Raw genomic sequence first — 17614 nt, 5'->3', positions numbered from 1 at the left:
ACTTGTGACTTACGCTATAGTGATTTATGTGTATTTTTTGTGTTTGTGGCCTCTGAGAGATGCCCCGTCCATACCAATACATAAACCATTAAACTTCAGGGCGCATGAGATTTTTTAATTGTTTTTTTGTGGCCCATTTTAAGAATAAAAAAAGAACTCTGGCTATGCCCCCTTTTCTGTGGCACAAATATTATGCCCCTCCTCTTTAATAATCAATTAGTGGCTGGCTAATGATTGGATGTGGGAGGTCCATCACCCACCGTTGTCCTAACAAGAGAAAATCAATGTCTTATATCGATCATTCAGTCATCTATTTCCCAAGGCTTCTCGCTGCGTAATAAATACTAGCTCCAGGTACCAGGGCACAAGCATCACTTTAAAGCCAACTAGAGATCAGTATCGCTTTCTCAGCAGCAGTTCCTTAACGCCCTGGTTGGATATCCCTTGCTACCAATCACTCAATGTATGAGCTCTGCTACAGCTCACAGCTGCATTAGCCCACCAAAGTAAACTAAAGTCTTGACCTTAGCGTTAATGTATGGAGAATTCACATCCAAAGACAAACGTTGCATTCAATATGGGGTCATCCAACCAACTTCGTTTCAGTAGCAGAGTCATCTCCAGTTTGCTATGGTGATGAGGTAAGGACGTGTCGACTCAACCAGAATCATCTCCAGTTTGCTATGGTGATGAGGTAAGGATGTGTCGACTCAACCAGAGGAATGGGCTCAGCTGTGTCTCTCACCATTGTTTAGCTGACTGAGTGACTTTCAGAGGGTGTTTTTGTGTTTAGGGAGAGGACAATAGCGGGTTATGTTTAGCAGCCCTGGACAGGGTATACAGGGAGCATACTGGGATGGCCCTTCTGCTGTCTGTCTGCGTGTAGAATCACACGCCACAGAATTTCAGCTGTCTGAGTTTTATGACTGGTGTCTAGTGGAAGCGGTGCGTTGGAGTTGTTATGGGGTGGGAGGGATTCTTCTACAGTACAAATGGTTTTCCTTGTTGGACTATCACAATTCCATTCAAGGGTACATGGCTTTGTAAAGATGCTCACATTGTTTATAAGCCTTCAGTTACTGATGTAATCCACAGCCCACTTGTGTAGAGAATGCTCCATTGAGTATCTTACAAGGCCGTAATCATAATACATATTGGGGGGAACACATCCCCCCCCAATATACAAATCTGGTCAAAATGTCCCCCACAATATATTGATATAAAAATATAAATGTGCTACGCTACGACAGGCAACCACGCACGCTGTCCGAAATTATTTAAAAAAAATTCCCCCCCCAATGTTGACTCCATGGCTACGGCCTTGGTATCTTAAACCTTGTACGGTAAGGAACATTATCTCCTCTACTAGCCAATCCACACTTCAAACCCTGCTGAAGTGGACCAATGTTTGGTTTGAGTGAGCAGACATCATCAGCCCCCCATGCTTACATGACGTACCTCAAATGTTCAAGATCCCATTTTCATTATCTGTGGACTTTCAGAGGTTCAGTGATGGACAATGAATTAACATTTGGGAAACCTAAAAAATCCCAGTAAGCAATACCTCCCCTCTGACATTAATAACAGTGCTGCTTGGCTAAGCCATTGCCTCTTATAGGTGATTGGTTGATGACAAAATAACAGGAGCTTAAATATAAATGCCTCCCATATCACTTAATACAGCACTGTAGTGTGTGCTTCACCAGGCAGTGCTTTGGGAGTGTGAAATATACACTCAATATTCCACCCACTGCCCATGAAGTTCTGTTAAACTCGCACTGTAAGGTTTAGGCACACACACACACACACACACACACACACACACACACACACACACACACACACACTCTTCTCAGCTGGGTTGGAAGTAGGAGTGGAGCAGCAGGCCGTCCAATATGTTATTTGGCTCATAAAAATGTGGTTCCTGGTGAGGAAGATTAAGCAAGAGGGATAAGGTGCTGCGTTAGCATGTTTGGTGAGGTGACGGTTAGTAGGGGCAGGTGGCGCACACACACACACATACACGTTCACTCTTGACTGGGGGAAAAAAAGCCATTTGAATCAAGCTGTTGATGAGTCATGGAAGAGGGTCAGATGACAGAAGAGGTGTCACAGCTGACATGACACAACCGTCCCCACAGCCCCGGTGATGCATCGTCAACACTGAGCTGGCTTTAACAATGATGATCTGATTACTAAGCTTGCTGGTCGTTCTAATGGGCTTTCATCAGGCTTATTTGTTAAGGCAGATCTTGCACAGTCAACTGTAGGGTTGAGTCCCTGAGTCAGGCCTCTATGGAGATGCATGGCTTTGGTGTTCATGGCACTTGCTGTATGAAAAATGGGGACCAGGGGGTGGCTTCTGATTTGGTTCCATTAAAAGACTAGCAAGGAGTGTTTACAGAAGTGAACTAACAATGTTTTACCCTCATAGTTTAGCAATCGGTGCTACACTTTTAAACAAAATCCCACTCAAAAAGGATTTCTGTCTCAGCACTTTACTGTAGGTTCAGCTCATTTCTGGAGTGTATATTTTCTTAGCTAATAGCCTTGGGAGAGGTCTCCTTAACCGTCCAGCCTCCACCCTGAACCCAGAGACCTGGGAGACCTCTGGTCAGGCAGACGGCCCGTGCTTTGTGGACTCAGCCTCCGCCTCCACGCACTGGTTCTGAGAAGCGCCCCCTTCTCTGAGAAACTGCTGAAGCATTTCCTACCCTGCAGACTGTTTTTCTCTCCGTCTCTTTGATTGGAGGAAATGAGGCAGCAGAATAGGAGTTGCCGACCATTTTGGGACCTTCCTACCCCAAGTCTGTCTCCCTTGATATTAAGACAGACTTCAGTGAATCGTGTGCTGCCCTGTGACAAATATTTTGGCATCCACAGGTTTTGTAGCACAAGAGCAAGGCTAGTTTTGGCAGCCGTGAATAACTAGTGGCTCTTGTTGGCCCACGCGTCTTATGGTGGCTAACTTCAGTTTTTCATGGTCATCGTTACATGATATTCAGGAAATCTGTGTGACTTCGGGTAGCTTTAAGCTGTAAGGGCATTTCGTTTCACAAGTTCATTTCTAAAACACATTAACCTGGATAAAAGTCTCTGGGCGGCTTCACAAATTCTGTCAACACTGTCTCAGTTACTCCCCATATTGTTCCTCACATATTAATGATCTGCAGTGTAACATTTGGGTTTGTGTGTTCAGTTCAGATGCAGTCTGCCAGGATTCTCTGGTAAATTTTGCCCATATTCAACCAGCACCTGAGGAGGAGAAGGGCTTTAACACTGAGGCTGTGAGACACACAAGGTTTACACCTCCAAGGTGTTAAACCAGCGGTGTCAAAACTCATCCCTCGCTATGGTAATGTGGGAGATAAAATGAAATTAATGTTTTGATGAGCATGTTTTGAAAAATCACCTTGATGTTTCCTTATGGAGGATATGGTCAATTGTGTAATAGTAATTAGGCTGTAAATGATTAATGAGTAGCTAGCCATCCTTTGTTGTTGTTGTTGTTGTCGTTATGAGACGTCTGCATGTCCAGACAAGAATGATTTGTCTGAGTTTACACATCAGCAGTTGTTAATCCCTAACGTTCCATGACCTTCTGCTCAGTCATAAAAGTTGCAACATTCGTACAAAAAGTTACTTTATTGACCTCAGGGGTCATTGTAGCATTTGTATATGGTGGTACTTTTTTTTATTAGTTGACCACTGACGGTTCCCTTAGTAAATTTGGTCGGAAAGCCTTTTGTTGGCTGAGAACACCTGTTTGGGAAACAGTATTTCAATTAAACAAATGGTAAACTGGAAAAACAACTTTGTTGCCTTTAGGAAAACTCATTCCTTCCATTGAACAACTGCTATTGCGCAATCAGTTGAATCTCTCTGGCTGTGTTTTGTGGAATCCTGACTACTTTTTCCTGTTTATAAAGAAAGTGCGTAATGTAACTGTTCCAAGGAAAAGCCTGCATCATTTAAAGGCCCCGTAAGTAAGTTTTGCAAAACTAGCCATTTTGGCTTGAGTTTGAAAGTATTCAAACCAAAATATACCACCCCCTCCATTCCAAGCCACTCACCCAAAACACATAAACCTGCTGCCTGACTACTGCAGGGAGATGGGTAGGTAGACAGACAAGTAGCCCTTCCAATCATTGCATATGGTCCGAATGCCGTCCAATCATTTTGTTCAGTCAAAACTAACTGATTTGTATTTATTACAGTCCTGTGACGCCCACAGATATCAGATTTATATAAATGTTATACTATCAACCCTTTAGATGTATTGGTTGCTATCAGGATGTGACCTTTATTTCAGCAGATATGACAGTGCTTTTCAACAACATTACCTACCCTGCCTTTAACCTGTTATTGCGCAATCAATTGAATCTCTCTGGCGGTGTTTTCTGGAATCCTGACTCCTTTCTCCGTTTCTAGAGGAAGCGTTTTAAGTTACTATTGCAAAAAAAAGCCTGCATCATTTAACAAGACTGTGAATCAGTCCTAATGACCTGAAATGGCTTTAAAATGTATTCCTGATTTCCTTTTTAGACACAATCATTCTTACTGTATGATCCTGCCCAGGGAGAAACTCCATATCAGTATTACGTGCAGGAGGATAGTAGCCCAGAATTGCACAGGAAGACAGGATCTGGTTAATTATGCAGTGTCTTTTTCTCTCTAGACCTTGACCTTACTGTATAAAACCTTCTCTGGATACTGATCTTTGGACTAGCAAAGATCCAGGGATGGGGGGGGGGGGGGGGGGGGCTGGCTTTATTCATGAAGCAATTAAACTGTACACAGTCAACATCCTCATATGAGGTAGAGATGTGCCACAGGCATTCTCCAGTTAAGGTGTGATTGGAGAGCTGTACCACGGAGGAATTACTGTTCCAGCTAGGGGTTTCAGTGGCGGGGCTGTGCCAGAGGTCTAAACCCAGACTCCCAATGAGGTGTGACAGGGTCCCTGGGAGCAGCCCCACCCTCCTCACAGGAGACTCTCTAATGACAGGAAGCATAGCCCCCCCGCAAAGATGCAACATGCGGCCAGTCTGATTGCTGCCTGATGAGGGTATTTAACGTTTAAATATGCTCAGCCTGTTTCCTCACTAAAACAATCCCAAAGGCTACTGCTTTGAGGAAAATACAGTAAGAGATTTAGTCCAAAATCAATGTCAGTATGACGCCCCAAGAAGACCATGTTGCGCTGTTATAAACTGTGTAGCCTCAAGTATCAGTCAAGTAATCACCTTGTGTGTTTGAGCATTTACTTCCTTCATACATTTTTATCAGTGTCTAGTTATCCATGCTCCAATTACCCCATGGTGGGCTCACAGTCGGTTACAGTAATCCGTTAGGTAATCAACCTGCCATATCTCGCTGAAAACCCACCAGGCGCTGCGTGCTACACCACGTCCCCGGAGTCACGTGACACACTTGTGATCAAAGACGGCGGGCTTCTAACGTCATTATCGCTCTTAGGTTTGATTGGAAAGAATGCGGCTCGCCGGTGTGCAAGGCCTCGCTGCGTCCCTGAGTGCCGTAGCTGTGATGGGGCCATCTTCAAGCCCAAGCCAGCCTGTATCCGCTAGGCACCATATGCGCATCCTTGAGGCATGCCGCTGACAATTAATAGGCTGACAGGAGTCCACCTGGGGCCATGTCGACCTAGACGGCTGCTGACCAAGGAAGTTTCATCCCCAAGCGTGTGACAGCGACTTGTTTTTAAATAAGATGTTCAATAGAATCTCTCTGCGTTGTCCTTTTCGATTGTGACTTGATTTGATTTTCTCCAACCTTGAGAGATATTGATGAAGGTAACATGACGGCCGGAGACAGTTGTCACTGGAGACGGACGCAGGGAATCTGAATGTGCTTCTTTGTGTGGTTTCAAAGCTAAGGTGCTTGTACGGTGTCTGGTCTTAACATGTCTGAAAGCCTTTGTCACCTTGTCTTTGTATGCTTTGAATTTGGTCAACACATTTTACAGCTGAAGAGGATAATAGATAACCTATGAGGCTTGAAATCTTAAATCAAGAGATTCTGGATATCTGCAGGAAATGCTCCCTCTCTTTGCAACCTTATTCATATTCCCTTTTCATTGCACACAACTGCTCTGCTCAGTAGCCTCTTTTATGTTGACAAGATTCACCAGACAGTGTTTCCCCTACCATCATATTAGGGGGGCTCCCCGCCCCCCCCCCCTTTTAGATAAAAAAATCAACAACAAAAAAAGAAAAAAAGAAAAAAATATATATATATATGTTGCCTGATCACAAAATATGTCATTTAAGGTTACCTTTCCTATAAAACAGGTCTATAGCTTGCTCTTTTATTAAACAAACTAAATGGCCTTATGTTATTTCTTATTTACACGACGGCGTGTCATTTACATTTAGTCATTTAGCAGACGCTCTTATCCAGCTCTTACAGTAGGTACAGGGACATTCCCCCCGAGGCAAGTAGGGTGAGTCCCCCCCCCCCCCCCCAAAGCTGTAAACCTAGGGGAAACACTGCCAGAATATCCCAAGTGCGCATTAGTTCTGTGTTTGCTATGTTTACTTATGATGTTGTAGACACACTGCTAACTGTGTTCCCTGTGCCTCCCAGGATCCCAGCGGTTAATGGGATGTTAGTGGCGTGGAGGCGGGGCCAGGACTGACGGAGCATGGTGAAGCACCAACCCCTGCAGGTCTACGAGCGTCAACTGTGTTTGTCATGTCTAACTGGGATCTACGGATGCCGCTGGAAACGCTACCAGCGGTCACATGATGACACCACCAAGGTGAGCTGGGCAGGTTTTTATACCGGTCCCCTTTTTTTTCCCTGTAGGGAAAACGTTTGGGATCAGGTTAAGGTTTTCTCTTGGGAGATAAAACCATGTGCCTTGTGTTTTAGAAGGTGGCCTGGGGTTGTGTGAGGAGTCAAGCGAAGGCTTGAACCGTGAGCAGCATGTCGAGGGTGTGATCTGAAATTCGTGCTCAGGCCAACGCAGGGGGTTACTTGTGGACGTTTTTGTTTTGCACAACACGTCTGGAAAGTATTGATTGGGACGGGAACATGATCTTACGGTATCAGCCATTGCTTGGCTTATACCATACACCTCTGCTCCAGTCCACTCTACCTCTTAATGCACTCACCCAATTCATTTCACTAGCAGAGTGGAGGGGGACATTACGTTTTCACACAGTATGGTTTTCATAGGGATTTATTTGCCCTTTAGCCATCTGTTTCGCTTCAGATTTTGGGCTGCTGTCATTTAACAGAGGATATTGACCACATCGCAGCAACCACACAGCTGAATATCTTTCATTACCTAATGTATCATATGAGCCTCAATGATGGGATTTCCTGCTTTTGATGATAACCCACCCTCTCCAACGGAAATGGTATTAAAACATGTCTGGATGCCCTCTAGGTCAAACAGACATAATTTCAAATATAGCTGCAAGCAGCGATGCGGGGTCCTCCGCATCCTCCGGGAATCGGGCTAGTAATCCGAAGGTTGCCAGTTCGATTCCCGGTCATGCCAACTGACGTTGTGTCCTTTGGCAAGGCACTTCACCCTACTTGCCTCCGGGAGATGTCCCTGTACTTACTGTAAGTCGCTCTGGATAAGAGCGTCTGCTAAATTACTAAATGGAAATGGAAAATGGAAAAATATTATAAACACACTGTAGAAGATCAAGAGTTGGACAACAAGAGAGCAAAACTACTTCATGTTTGGCCAACAACAATAGGCTGAATGGGGATTTGAACTCATGTGCATAAGGTTACAAGTCAGTCTCTCTATCCTGTCTGCTACGCACCAACTGTGGAGATTTTATAAAAAGAAAGGACAGAGTATTAGCTTTGGTCAGCTTTGGGACAAAGGTGAAGAAACGGTTGACATTTCAAGGTAAAATTGCGAATGGTACTTCAGAGTGATGTCATCTTGAACCCTATTAGGTTTGAAAAACCATCACTCAAAATATAATTGATTTATTTACACAAAGATATTGAGGCAATGTGGACATTTACATAAATTCACCTCTTTCAGCCATTTAGATTGCATTTCTTATTCCATGTCACCTTATATAAAGACATGTATTCTACACATCTGTTACAAATTTCAAGTCAATTGCGTCTATGGTTCATGAGGAGAAGGGTTTGAAGGTTGTACCAAATTTGGACAGTACAGATAAATCTATCATGGCGGACCTGAGTTTTTTTTGTTCCCCATGAGAAATAAGGCAAGTATACCAATTTACAGGCATTTTGGAGTAATTGGGCGCTGGGGAAATCACATAGACTTTGGGCGTGGTTTATAGCGCCACCTATGGGCGTACATGGGTCACTAGCCGTCTGGGAGTAGTGATTGACCTTGTTGTATCATTGGGCCAAATTTGAACAAATCGGGTCAAGGACTTTTTGAGCTATTGAGCCATTTAGCGTAGAAGAGGAAAAATAATAAGAATACTAACAAAAACAATAGGTTTCCTCCTACCGGAGGAACCCTAATGATTTGTAATGAAAATAGATCCTCTAGCCCAGTGGTTCTCAACCCTGTCCTCAGGGACCCCCTGCCCTGCATGTTTGAGATGTTTCCCTGCTTTCACTTGATTCAAATAAATGGCTCGTTATCGAGCTCTGTAGAAGCCTGGTAACGAACATACATTTGAAACAGGTGTGTTGGAGACAAGAAAAATCAAAAACATGCAGGACAAGGGGTCCCACAGGACCAGGGTTGAGAACCACCGCTCTAGCCAATAGGAGCTCAGCCTTAGGAAACCATATTTTCCATTGGTCTGTGCTAGCTCACTCATGACTGTGGCACTGTTTAGGAGTTTATATCACAAGGTTCTGATGTGGTTACATATGTGCAGTTGGCTGAGTGTACGTGTGCTCACTGTAAACTCTCCACAATGATTTATAAAGAGCAATCTAATATACAACCTTGCCAAACTATCCATTAAATTGATAACCTTGAGTTGTAGCAGTGTCTGACGTAGCAGTGCTCCGTCCAATGTCCTGTTGGCTCTTAAGCACTGATGACAATTGATTTGCAATTAAGCCCTTGCAGGCTCAAATTCATCTATTTGTGGCTGTTGTTTGAAAGCCTCGATATCTACCAGATGTCTACTAAAATCATCCAGCCTGTGACTGAGATTGAAAGTTCATTATTGTCCATCAAGTATGTAATAAAGGCTTATGGGCTTTAACCTAGTATATGAGGAATTGTTCAGACTCGGCTATAGAAATGTCTGTTTGCAAACACAACATAGTTCAGTTCCTCAAGGGTGTGACCAGCGTTACCTCGGGCTTGCATCATTCCACGAGCCACGCGATGCAAATGAACACAACTAAGTGCCAGTTAAGTGTCAGTGTTTCTATTAATAGAAACAAGGGGGCATGTTTAACGAGCCAGGCATGGTGTCTACAGGAAGAGTTTATCAAGGTATTGAGGCCTGTTTGCCTTCCGGAATGTTCTTTGTGCGTGTTGTTGGAGGGGGTCAGAGAGGATGATCAGGCTGGACGGAGGCCAACCAAAAATGTAGCGCATAAAGATACGGGTTTTTCATCCTCATCCTGAAAGGAAATCGGATTCCTGTGCTCTGGTTTCCTGTTGTGCTCTTGTCTTTTCGCCTGGTAGATGGGGTACCGCCTCGTCAGCATTTCTTGGCCGTCAGCGATGGCCCCTGGAGATGTGTAGCTCTTGACCCGCTGGGAGTAACTGCCAGTCAGCTGTCCATGCGCACACTGATGCCGGATGTAGTCAACCTCCCATGGTGCATTGCTGCGGCCCCAGCCAATCTCCTCTGCCAAAATGTGACTACTGGCTTACTCTCTAATCTCCAATGGTTTTGGTTGTGCCAGCTAGAAGGATACATTTAGGTACTGTGGTCACAGAATTACGTCAATGTCAGGGCATAACAACGTCACATGAATTTAGCTCCTCATGAGCCAGTTTCTGCAGCCTCAGCAATCCTAGAGCAAATACACAGGTCATGCGGTACACTGACAAAACAAATCTTGCCTTCACTCCCATAGTCAAGGTAATATTAAAGACCGTAGTTGGGTGTGCTTTGCCTTCGGCAAGGGCACAACCTTTGTTCTCTTACATAGTTGGGTGTGCTCAAGCCTTCGGCGAGAGCACAACCTTTGTTCTCTCACATATATATTATAATTTTTATTTCTTTTTGCCCCCCTAAAACTCAGTCAATATTTGGCCTACATAGACAACGTAGGTGTCAAAAGTTTCGTCTTGGTAGCGATTGAGTTGCTTCTATTGGAATTTACGTTCCGTTGCATGGTTTAAGCTTAAGTTAAGTTTTTGTGGCGAAAAGTGAAGCTAACGGTGGCTAATTTGCTAGCCACAGTCACTGACGTTACTAACGTCACTGCGTCACTAACGTCACGAAAACACGCGTGACTACCTTTGCCAGAACATTCGTTTAGCATCTGTTAACTTGGGGGATAGCTAGGCTAACTATAGCTTTACTGCAAGGCAGCTGCAGAAACGCCACAAGAAAAGAGGCCAGGGTGATAACTATTTACTCATTTTACTTTGTGATATGACACACAATTGTGATGTGTAATGTACAATATAAGCTGATATTATTAAGGAAGTACATCTACTTTCGGAAACAGTAGTCTACTATTTCACTGAAGTATTAGCATCATGACATTAGCCTGTGTTGCCCGGGCAACACATACTACAGTGGTCTATGATGTATCTGTTTTCAATCGTTAAAATAAACATTCCTCACATATACATTTTCGTTGTAGGATTTATTCTGACATTAGTAAACGATTTGTTGGTGAAATTACCATTACCTGTGGTTTCAAACCAGTGTAGCTCACTGCAACGCTGTAGCTTACGCGAGACACACTACAAAAACATCTAGCTACAGTACCACAGCTGTTTAGGAAGTCAAACGGCGACAGAAAATGTTCGGCACTCCCCTTACTTAAATCAAAAGTCTATCTAACTACTAACCTGAACTTCATTGCCACAGCCTAAACGTTGTCAATCTGTTCATGAAAATAATTAATTTCAGCCTAAACCGTACAACGGAACGTTAAATCCAATTCAACCAACGCAATCGCTACCAAGACCAACACAGCAGTAGTCTAGTACTGTACCGTAGTACAATTTACCGGGGCAGCTTCTCCACACAGGGCTATATCGCATTTTGCGTTGTTACTGACAATGATAGCTACCAGTGAGCTTTTTATGAATGAGCAATTTTCCACTAAATAAATGTCAAGCTTATTTACGTTTTGGGGGGCATATTTTCAGTTAGCAGATGGTACCGTTGGAATCGCGATTCCATCTTCTACTGCCGGGTAACGTCGTAGAATAATCTTCAAAGGGGTTGTTTATTCATGAATGAATGCAATATGAGTAGGCTAAATGCCTGAAAATATCACGAGAAGGGAAAACCTTAAAATGACGTTTAAATCATAGAGATTAGGTCAATTTTTACACCGGTCTGCACTAATGTCACGAAAACACGCGTGACTACCTTTGGCAGAACATTCGTTTCGCATCTGTTAACTTGGGGGATAGCTAGGCTAACTATAGCTTTACTGCAAGGCAGCTGCAGAAACGCCACAAGAAAAGAGGCCAGGGTGATAACTATTTACTCATTTTACTTTGTGATATGACACACAATTGTGATGTGTAATGTACAATATAAGCTGATATTATTAAGGAAGTACATCTACTTTCGGAAACAGTAGTCTACTATTTCACTGAAGTATTAGCATCATGACATTAGCCTGTGTTGCCCGGGCAACACATACTACAGTGGTCTATGATGTATCTGTTTTCAATCGTTAAAATAAACATTCCTCACATATACATTTTCGTTGTAGGATTTATTATGACATTAGATTACAAGTAAACGATTTGTGGGTGAAATTATCATTACCTGTGGTTTCAATCCAGTGTATCACTGCAACGCTGTAGCCTACGCGAGACACTACAAAAACATCTACACAGCTGTAGGAAGTCAAACGGCGACAGAACATGTTCGGCACTCCCCTTATATCGCATTTTGCGTTGTTACTGACAATGATCGCTACCAGTGAGCTTTTTATGAATGAGCGATTTTCCACTAAGTAAATGTCAAGCTTATTTACGTTTTTGGGGGCATATTTTCAGTTAGCAGATGGTACTGTTTGAATCGCGATTCTATCTTCTGCCGGTAACGTCGTAGAATAATCTTCAAAGGGGGTTCTTTATTATGAATGAATGCAATATGAGTAGGCTAAATTCCTGAAAATATCACGAGAAGGGAAAACTTAAAAGGACGTTCAAGTCATAGAGATTAGGTCCATTTTTACACCGGTCTGCCAAATGTATTCGTTTTGATTCAGCCTGTCAGCTGCCTCTTGCAGGGGAAATGAGAAGACATCATATTTCATTCTACACTTCACTCGTATTTTGAGTTGTAAATGAGCAGCAAAAAAAGATGCTTTTAAATCTATGTAATCTTTATAAATAATAAGTAGGCCCGATGCATTTTTATATAAAATATACAGACCCCTGTGGAACCGACGCAAGCAAGCACACCCTACAATTTCCCCAGAAATTGTATCCTCTCTAGTTTTATTTATATTATTATTTTTTATTTTTGCCCCCCTAAAACTCAGTCAATATTTGGCCTACATAGACAACGTAGGTGTCAAAAGTTTCGTCTTGGTAGCGATTGAGTTGCTTCTATTGGAATTTACGTTCCGTACGTACAATTTACCGGGGCTTCTCCACACAGGGCTATATCGCATTTTGCGTTGTTACTGACAATGATCGCTACCAGTGAGCTTTTATGAATGAGCGATTTTCCACTAAATAAATGTCAAGCTTATTTACGTTTTGGGGGCCATATTTTCAGTTAGCAGATGGTACTGTTTGAATCGCGATTCCATCTTCTACTGCCGGTAACGTCGTAGAATAATCTTCAAAGGGGGTTCTTTATTAATGAATGAATGCAATGAGTAGGCTAAATGCTTGAAAATATCACGAGAAAGGAAAAACATAAAAGGACGTTTAAGTCAGAGATTAGGTAAATTTTTACACCGGTCTGCCAAATGTATTCGTTTTGATTCAACGATGAGGCTGCCTCTTGCAGGGGAAATGAGAAGACATCATATTTCATTCTACACTTCACTCGTATTTTGAGTTGTAAATGAGCAGCAAAAAAAAGATGCTTTTAAATCTATGTGATCTTTATAAATAATAAGTAGGCCCTATGCATTTTTATATAAAATATACAGACCCCTGTGCAACCGACGCAAGCAAGCACACCCTACAATTTCCCCAGAAATTGTACCCTCTCTAGTTTATATTGATTTGATGTGACACAGCATTAAAATAAGTGAATAATTTCATGAATGTCCCCATTAACTGATACCAGTAACTGAGATAAAACGGGTGAATGATTGAACAAAAAAGGTGATTCATTCCATTTAAAAAAAGATGTAAAATCAACCAGTGTGAAACTATCTAACTAAATGAATTTGGTGCATCAGAGGAAAGAGAACTTCAGAGGCTCCCCAGACTCTTGTCAACTGGTGTTTTACTTCAGTCAGGCTGGCAGTGGGCCACAGCTTCAGTGAGTTGGCTTCTGCAGGGAAGGACTGGCATGCAGCCGGAAGTACTATTCCTACATTTCCCTTGAACCCTTATCCATAACGCATAACATAATTCTGCATAGGTCAACATTACAAGCATTGTTGAATCTAATTGGACACAGGTACCAGGTTTGTGTGTCATTGGACCATTATTGTCACTTGAACAGACTTTTCTTCATGTCTGAAAACCTCATGTTTCTGCATCTTTTAATAATCCAAGTGCACAATCTGTTTTACCAATCAGGGACGGGCATCGGTTACATGTGACGATGGTGTCACTGGCTCCAGTGAGCCAGGAGAAACCCAAGGTCTCACGCTGAAATAGAACTCTCATAATCCACAGAACAGGAGGCCTCCTTCTCTCCTCATCTTTGTGTGCTCTGCTGAACAGCACAGCGAGTGACACGGGTTGTTTAAGAAAAGTGTATGAATAAAAAGTCTATACATTTAAAAGAAGGCCAGCCACGTCATTCACTGCAAGTTGATCTTGCCTCAGTAATAATTGAAAGTGTTTCCATTTAGCCAGTCTTTACCTGACACAAAGGCTCCAAATTTAGGGTCATGTATGGCTTTGGCCTGTTTAAATGTGCGCACATGCATGTTGAGTGAGTGTGCTTTTTCTCTGACCTATATTGGATGGGGCTCAAAATGAGAACAGAGAGTGTTTAGCAAGCAAGATGGGGAAAAGGATGCAGTCTTCTGGCTTTGCACTTTCCTGTTTCCCCAACAGACTGAAAGGTCATCAGGCTTTGACACCTCGACAAAAAACGCTTTCCACAGGCCGTTCATCCCACCAACGTAACCCAGACTGAAGGTTAACAAGGAGGATTTTGTTTTCCTCCGAGACTGGAGGCTAGGAGGTATGCTTCAGCACACATGATGAGCAGGTGGAGACCAGAGGCAGAAGGTGCAGGCGCACATCTAGACACTCAGGCAGAGGAAGTGTGTGTGTGTGTCCGTGTGTGTGTGAGAGAGACGGCGTGTCTTTGTGAATTAATCCCATCTGATGTGCGATGAGAAGCCGCTAGCTGGAGAGATGAGGGGGCGGTGGTTGTTGTAATCACAACTGACCAAGAGCTTTGATTCTTGGTTCATTAAAAGGATGATGAGGTGTGGAGAGTCGTGTTAGTGAAGTGGATTATTTGACAACACCAGTTGATGGTTATGTGAAGTTAATGGGATTTATTGGACCCCTCATTAAATGTGCATATTTGTATACAAACAATTCTTCATTTGAAGTCATGAAGTTGGTGCCATTTAGTTGTATGGTTATTTCCAACTGCCAAAGACGATTTGACACATTTGTTTATTTACCTGTCCATGTGATTTTAAATGGTCCTGGATGCCAGACAGGAGTCTGGGTGGAGGGGGGTTGTTGTTATCTTCCAGATCTTTCCCTCGCCAAGGTAAAGGGAAATGACTATTCAGTCTGTCAGTTCTAATCCCTCCTCATCTGTCTGCACCCAGAGTTCCCGACAGGAGGGACTTTGTCTACATACAATAATTGCCCACCATTTTGAGGAAGAATAATTCCATGTAGACATGTTATTAAAGTCTGTGGCTCCCGCCAACAAAACAAACAACAGAAGGTCAGCATTTGCTTCCAAGTTGGTTGTTTTCAAAGTTAGGATTTATTAAGAAGTTGTTTTATCATGCAGCATATAGCCATAGCCAGTTACTTTTTTTTTGGTGTGGGGTGTGTGTTTTTAAAGTGGGTTATTTGAAATTGTGCTGAAAATTAAGTTTCCATTTTAGTTGGGTTGCTTCCTTTTTGAATAAATCATAGCTTCGGAGACTAAATTACATTGTGAAGATCCTGATGGGAAATCAAGTTTGGCATAAAAAAAATATTTGTATCACATTTGCGTCCAAGTAACTCATGTAATTGTTTGTTCAAGGTTTCAAGAGACTGGTTTTCATGACGCTGTGATTTCTCAAAGGACATGTTCTTGTGTGTTTTAGTCAGCAGGCTAACCAAGGTCTTTCATGTTTACTTGACCTGTCGAACTCTCAAGATATGGGTGAGTGCCCAAGGACTGCATACTTCCAACATCTCAAATAACAAGACTTTTGAAGTACAAAAGAGTTGAATGTCCAAAGCTGCAGAACCCTGCATAACCGTGTAGTCTCAACGTAATTTAAACCTTCGACATAATGAAGCATCTACATATTGATTAAAGCCGAAAACATAGGTCAGCTAAGTAATGTGCTTCATTTGGACTATACATTTCTTTACTCAACCTTGAATATTCACCCTAAAAGTGTTCAAGGGTATGACTGTATCCTACAGTACATAAGATGCAAGCAAGTAAATGCAAGCACGTTTTCTTCTTTGGTCAAGACAGCCTGGTGTAGCTAGGTGTTAACCTGGACAGCTGGTTCTACAGAAGGGAGTGACCTGGCAGCCCTCGAACCCTGGACCTCCGCCAACATTGTTGGTCTGCTGGATAAACAAACAAACGATTGGCCCCTCCCTTCCCAGAGGAGAGATGGATTACAGGGGGGGGGGGGGGGGGGGGGGGGCTGGCTTCACCAGCTGTTACCTTGTGTTGTGTACCTCACTTTCTCCATTGCTGTCGCTCTGGATTTGTCATATTCATTTTCATATTCTGACACATCCCGCTTGGAGTCTTAGCACTTCAGGGGGGTATTCCAGAAAGCAGGTCATGTGACATACCCGGGTAAGTTAACTCCCCAGCTGACACCAAGCGTTGTAGCAACATTGCCAGTAGGTTGCTGCAACATTGTGAATCAGCTGGTGGGTTAACTTACCTGGTTATGTTGCATAACCTGCTTTCTGGAATACCCCCCATGACTATTAAAACAGTGTTGTTAAATTATTTGAGCTCACGCGTATTGCACGCACACATTTACAAGTGTGCCTTCAGGACTCGTGGCATCATATTTGTGTAAATCTTTATTTCACCCTCCCCATATCTTGTATGTGCAGCTTTGCTGTTCCAAATGGAAGGAATTAAATTGTGAAACTAGAACAGATTGATTATTGAGTTGGTCTTTGAAGGACTTGTACAGGTGGGTGGAATGCTCAAATTTTATCATTCTTTAATGTAGCAAAGTGCAATGTTAAGTAGAGGTAGACAAGCTTACTTGATACATGCTTGCTTGTAAAAATGCATAACTTCAAATCTAATTGTTTGCAATTAGCACGATTCTTCAATCCCTTTCGGGCACGGCTTCACACACACACTCTACTGGGTATGCTTTGATATTTAGTCAATGCTCCCTGAACAAAGGCATGCCCCTTTATACAGTATGTCCACACGCATTTAGTTCAAGAGGAATTCCCACGTCCTTTATTGCACGCTTGATTTGAAACACCAAGCCCTTAGCATAGAACAATGCTTTTCCCTCTGCTTAGCTACCACAAGCCACAGTGACATAAGTAGGGCAGGGACCCCTCCACTGTGTGTGTGTACACTGTAGGCTCTAGTAGAACCACATTTAAATATTCATGGATATTTAATGATTAGTCTGTGGGGGGTAGAGGGTTCTCAAGGTCATCTGAAGTTTGTGCAAAGCTGTACATTTGTGCTAAGCCACTTATTTTTGCCCGGTTATGTATATAGTGTGTTAGCCTAGCAAGACTAGCTCATACAAAAAGGGCTAAGTGCTTGATCAATGTCTCCCCTATGCAGCTGTCTTAATGAGGCTATGGGCTAGTCTAGTCCATATTAGCATGGTCTCTTAACAAACAGCTGAAAGGACTGCTTGCAGTCATGGTTTTCATACAGGGAGGTGGCATCCCCTCATCCAATCATACCTGGCTGAATCAATGGAGACAGCAGACAGAGAGTATTGGAAGAAGAGCTGTTAGCCATGGAAAAGGCCTTTTTGTCGTTTTGAGAATGCTGCTCAACATACGATTGTGCTTAGAATTATTTGCATTGATTTGAACCATTTTGTATTGGTCATCATCTTACTGATGAAGGTGGGTTTAAAAACACAGATGCCAAACTGAAATCCCATGCATGGCAGGGGT

The 17614-nt window shown here is 42.8% G+C and overlaps 1 protein-coding gene across 3 annotated transcripts in view; it reads left to right on the top strand.

Annotated features, from left to right (window-relative positions):
- Nucleotides 1–17614, top strand: part of gdpd5b (glycerophosphodiester phosphodiesterase domain containing 5b) — a 46422-nt gene that overhangs the window by 9168 nt on the left and 19640 nt on the right. For all 3 annotated transcript variants that reach the window (XR_010877799.1, XM_067246780.1, XM_067246779.1), the window contains exon 2: nt 6607–6781. Coding sequence is in view for 2 of the 3 variants with exons in the window: in XM_067246780.1 (XP_067102881.1) it covers nt 6665–6781 (117 nt within the window). In the remaining variant the exon portion in view is untranslated. The remainder of the gene's footprint in view (nt 1–6606; nt 6782–17614) is intronic.

This window comes from Osmerus mordax, chromosome 11 (genome assembly GCF_038355195.1).
Source record: "Osmerus mordax isolate fOsmMor3 chromosome 11, fOsmMor3.pri, whole genome shotgun sequence".
NCBI classification, from domain to species: domain Eukaryota; kingdom Metazoa; phylum Chordata; class Actinopteri; order Osmeriformes; family Osmeridae; genus Osmerus; species Osmerus mordax.
The sequence above is the reverse complement of the archived record's forward strand: the minus strand, read 5'-3'. Positions and strand labels throughout refer to the sequence as shown.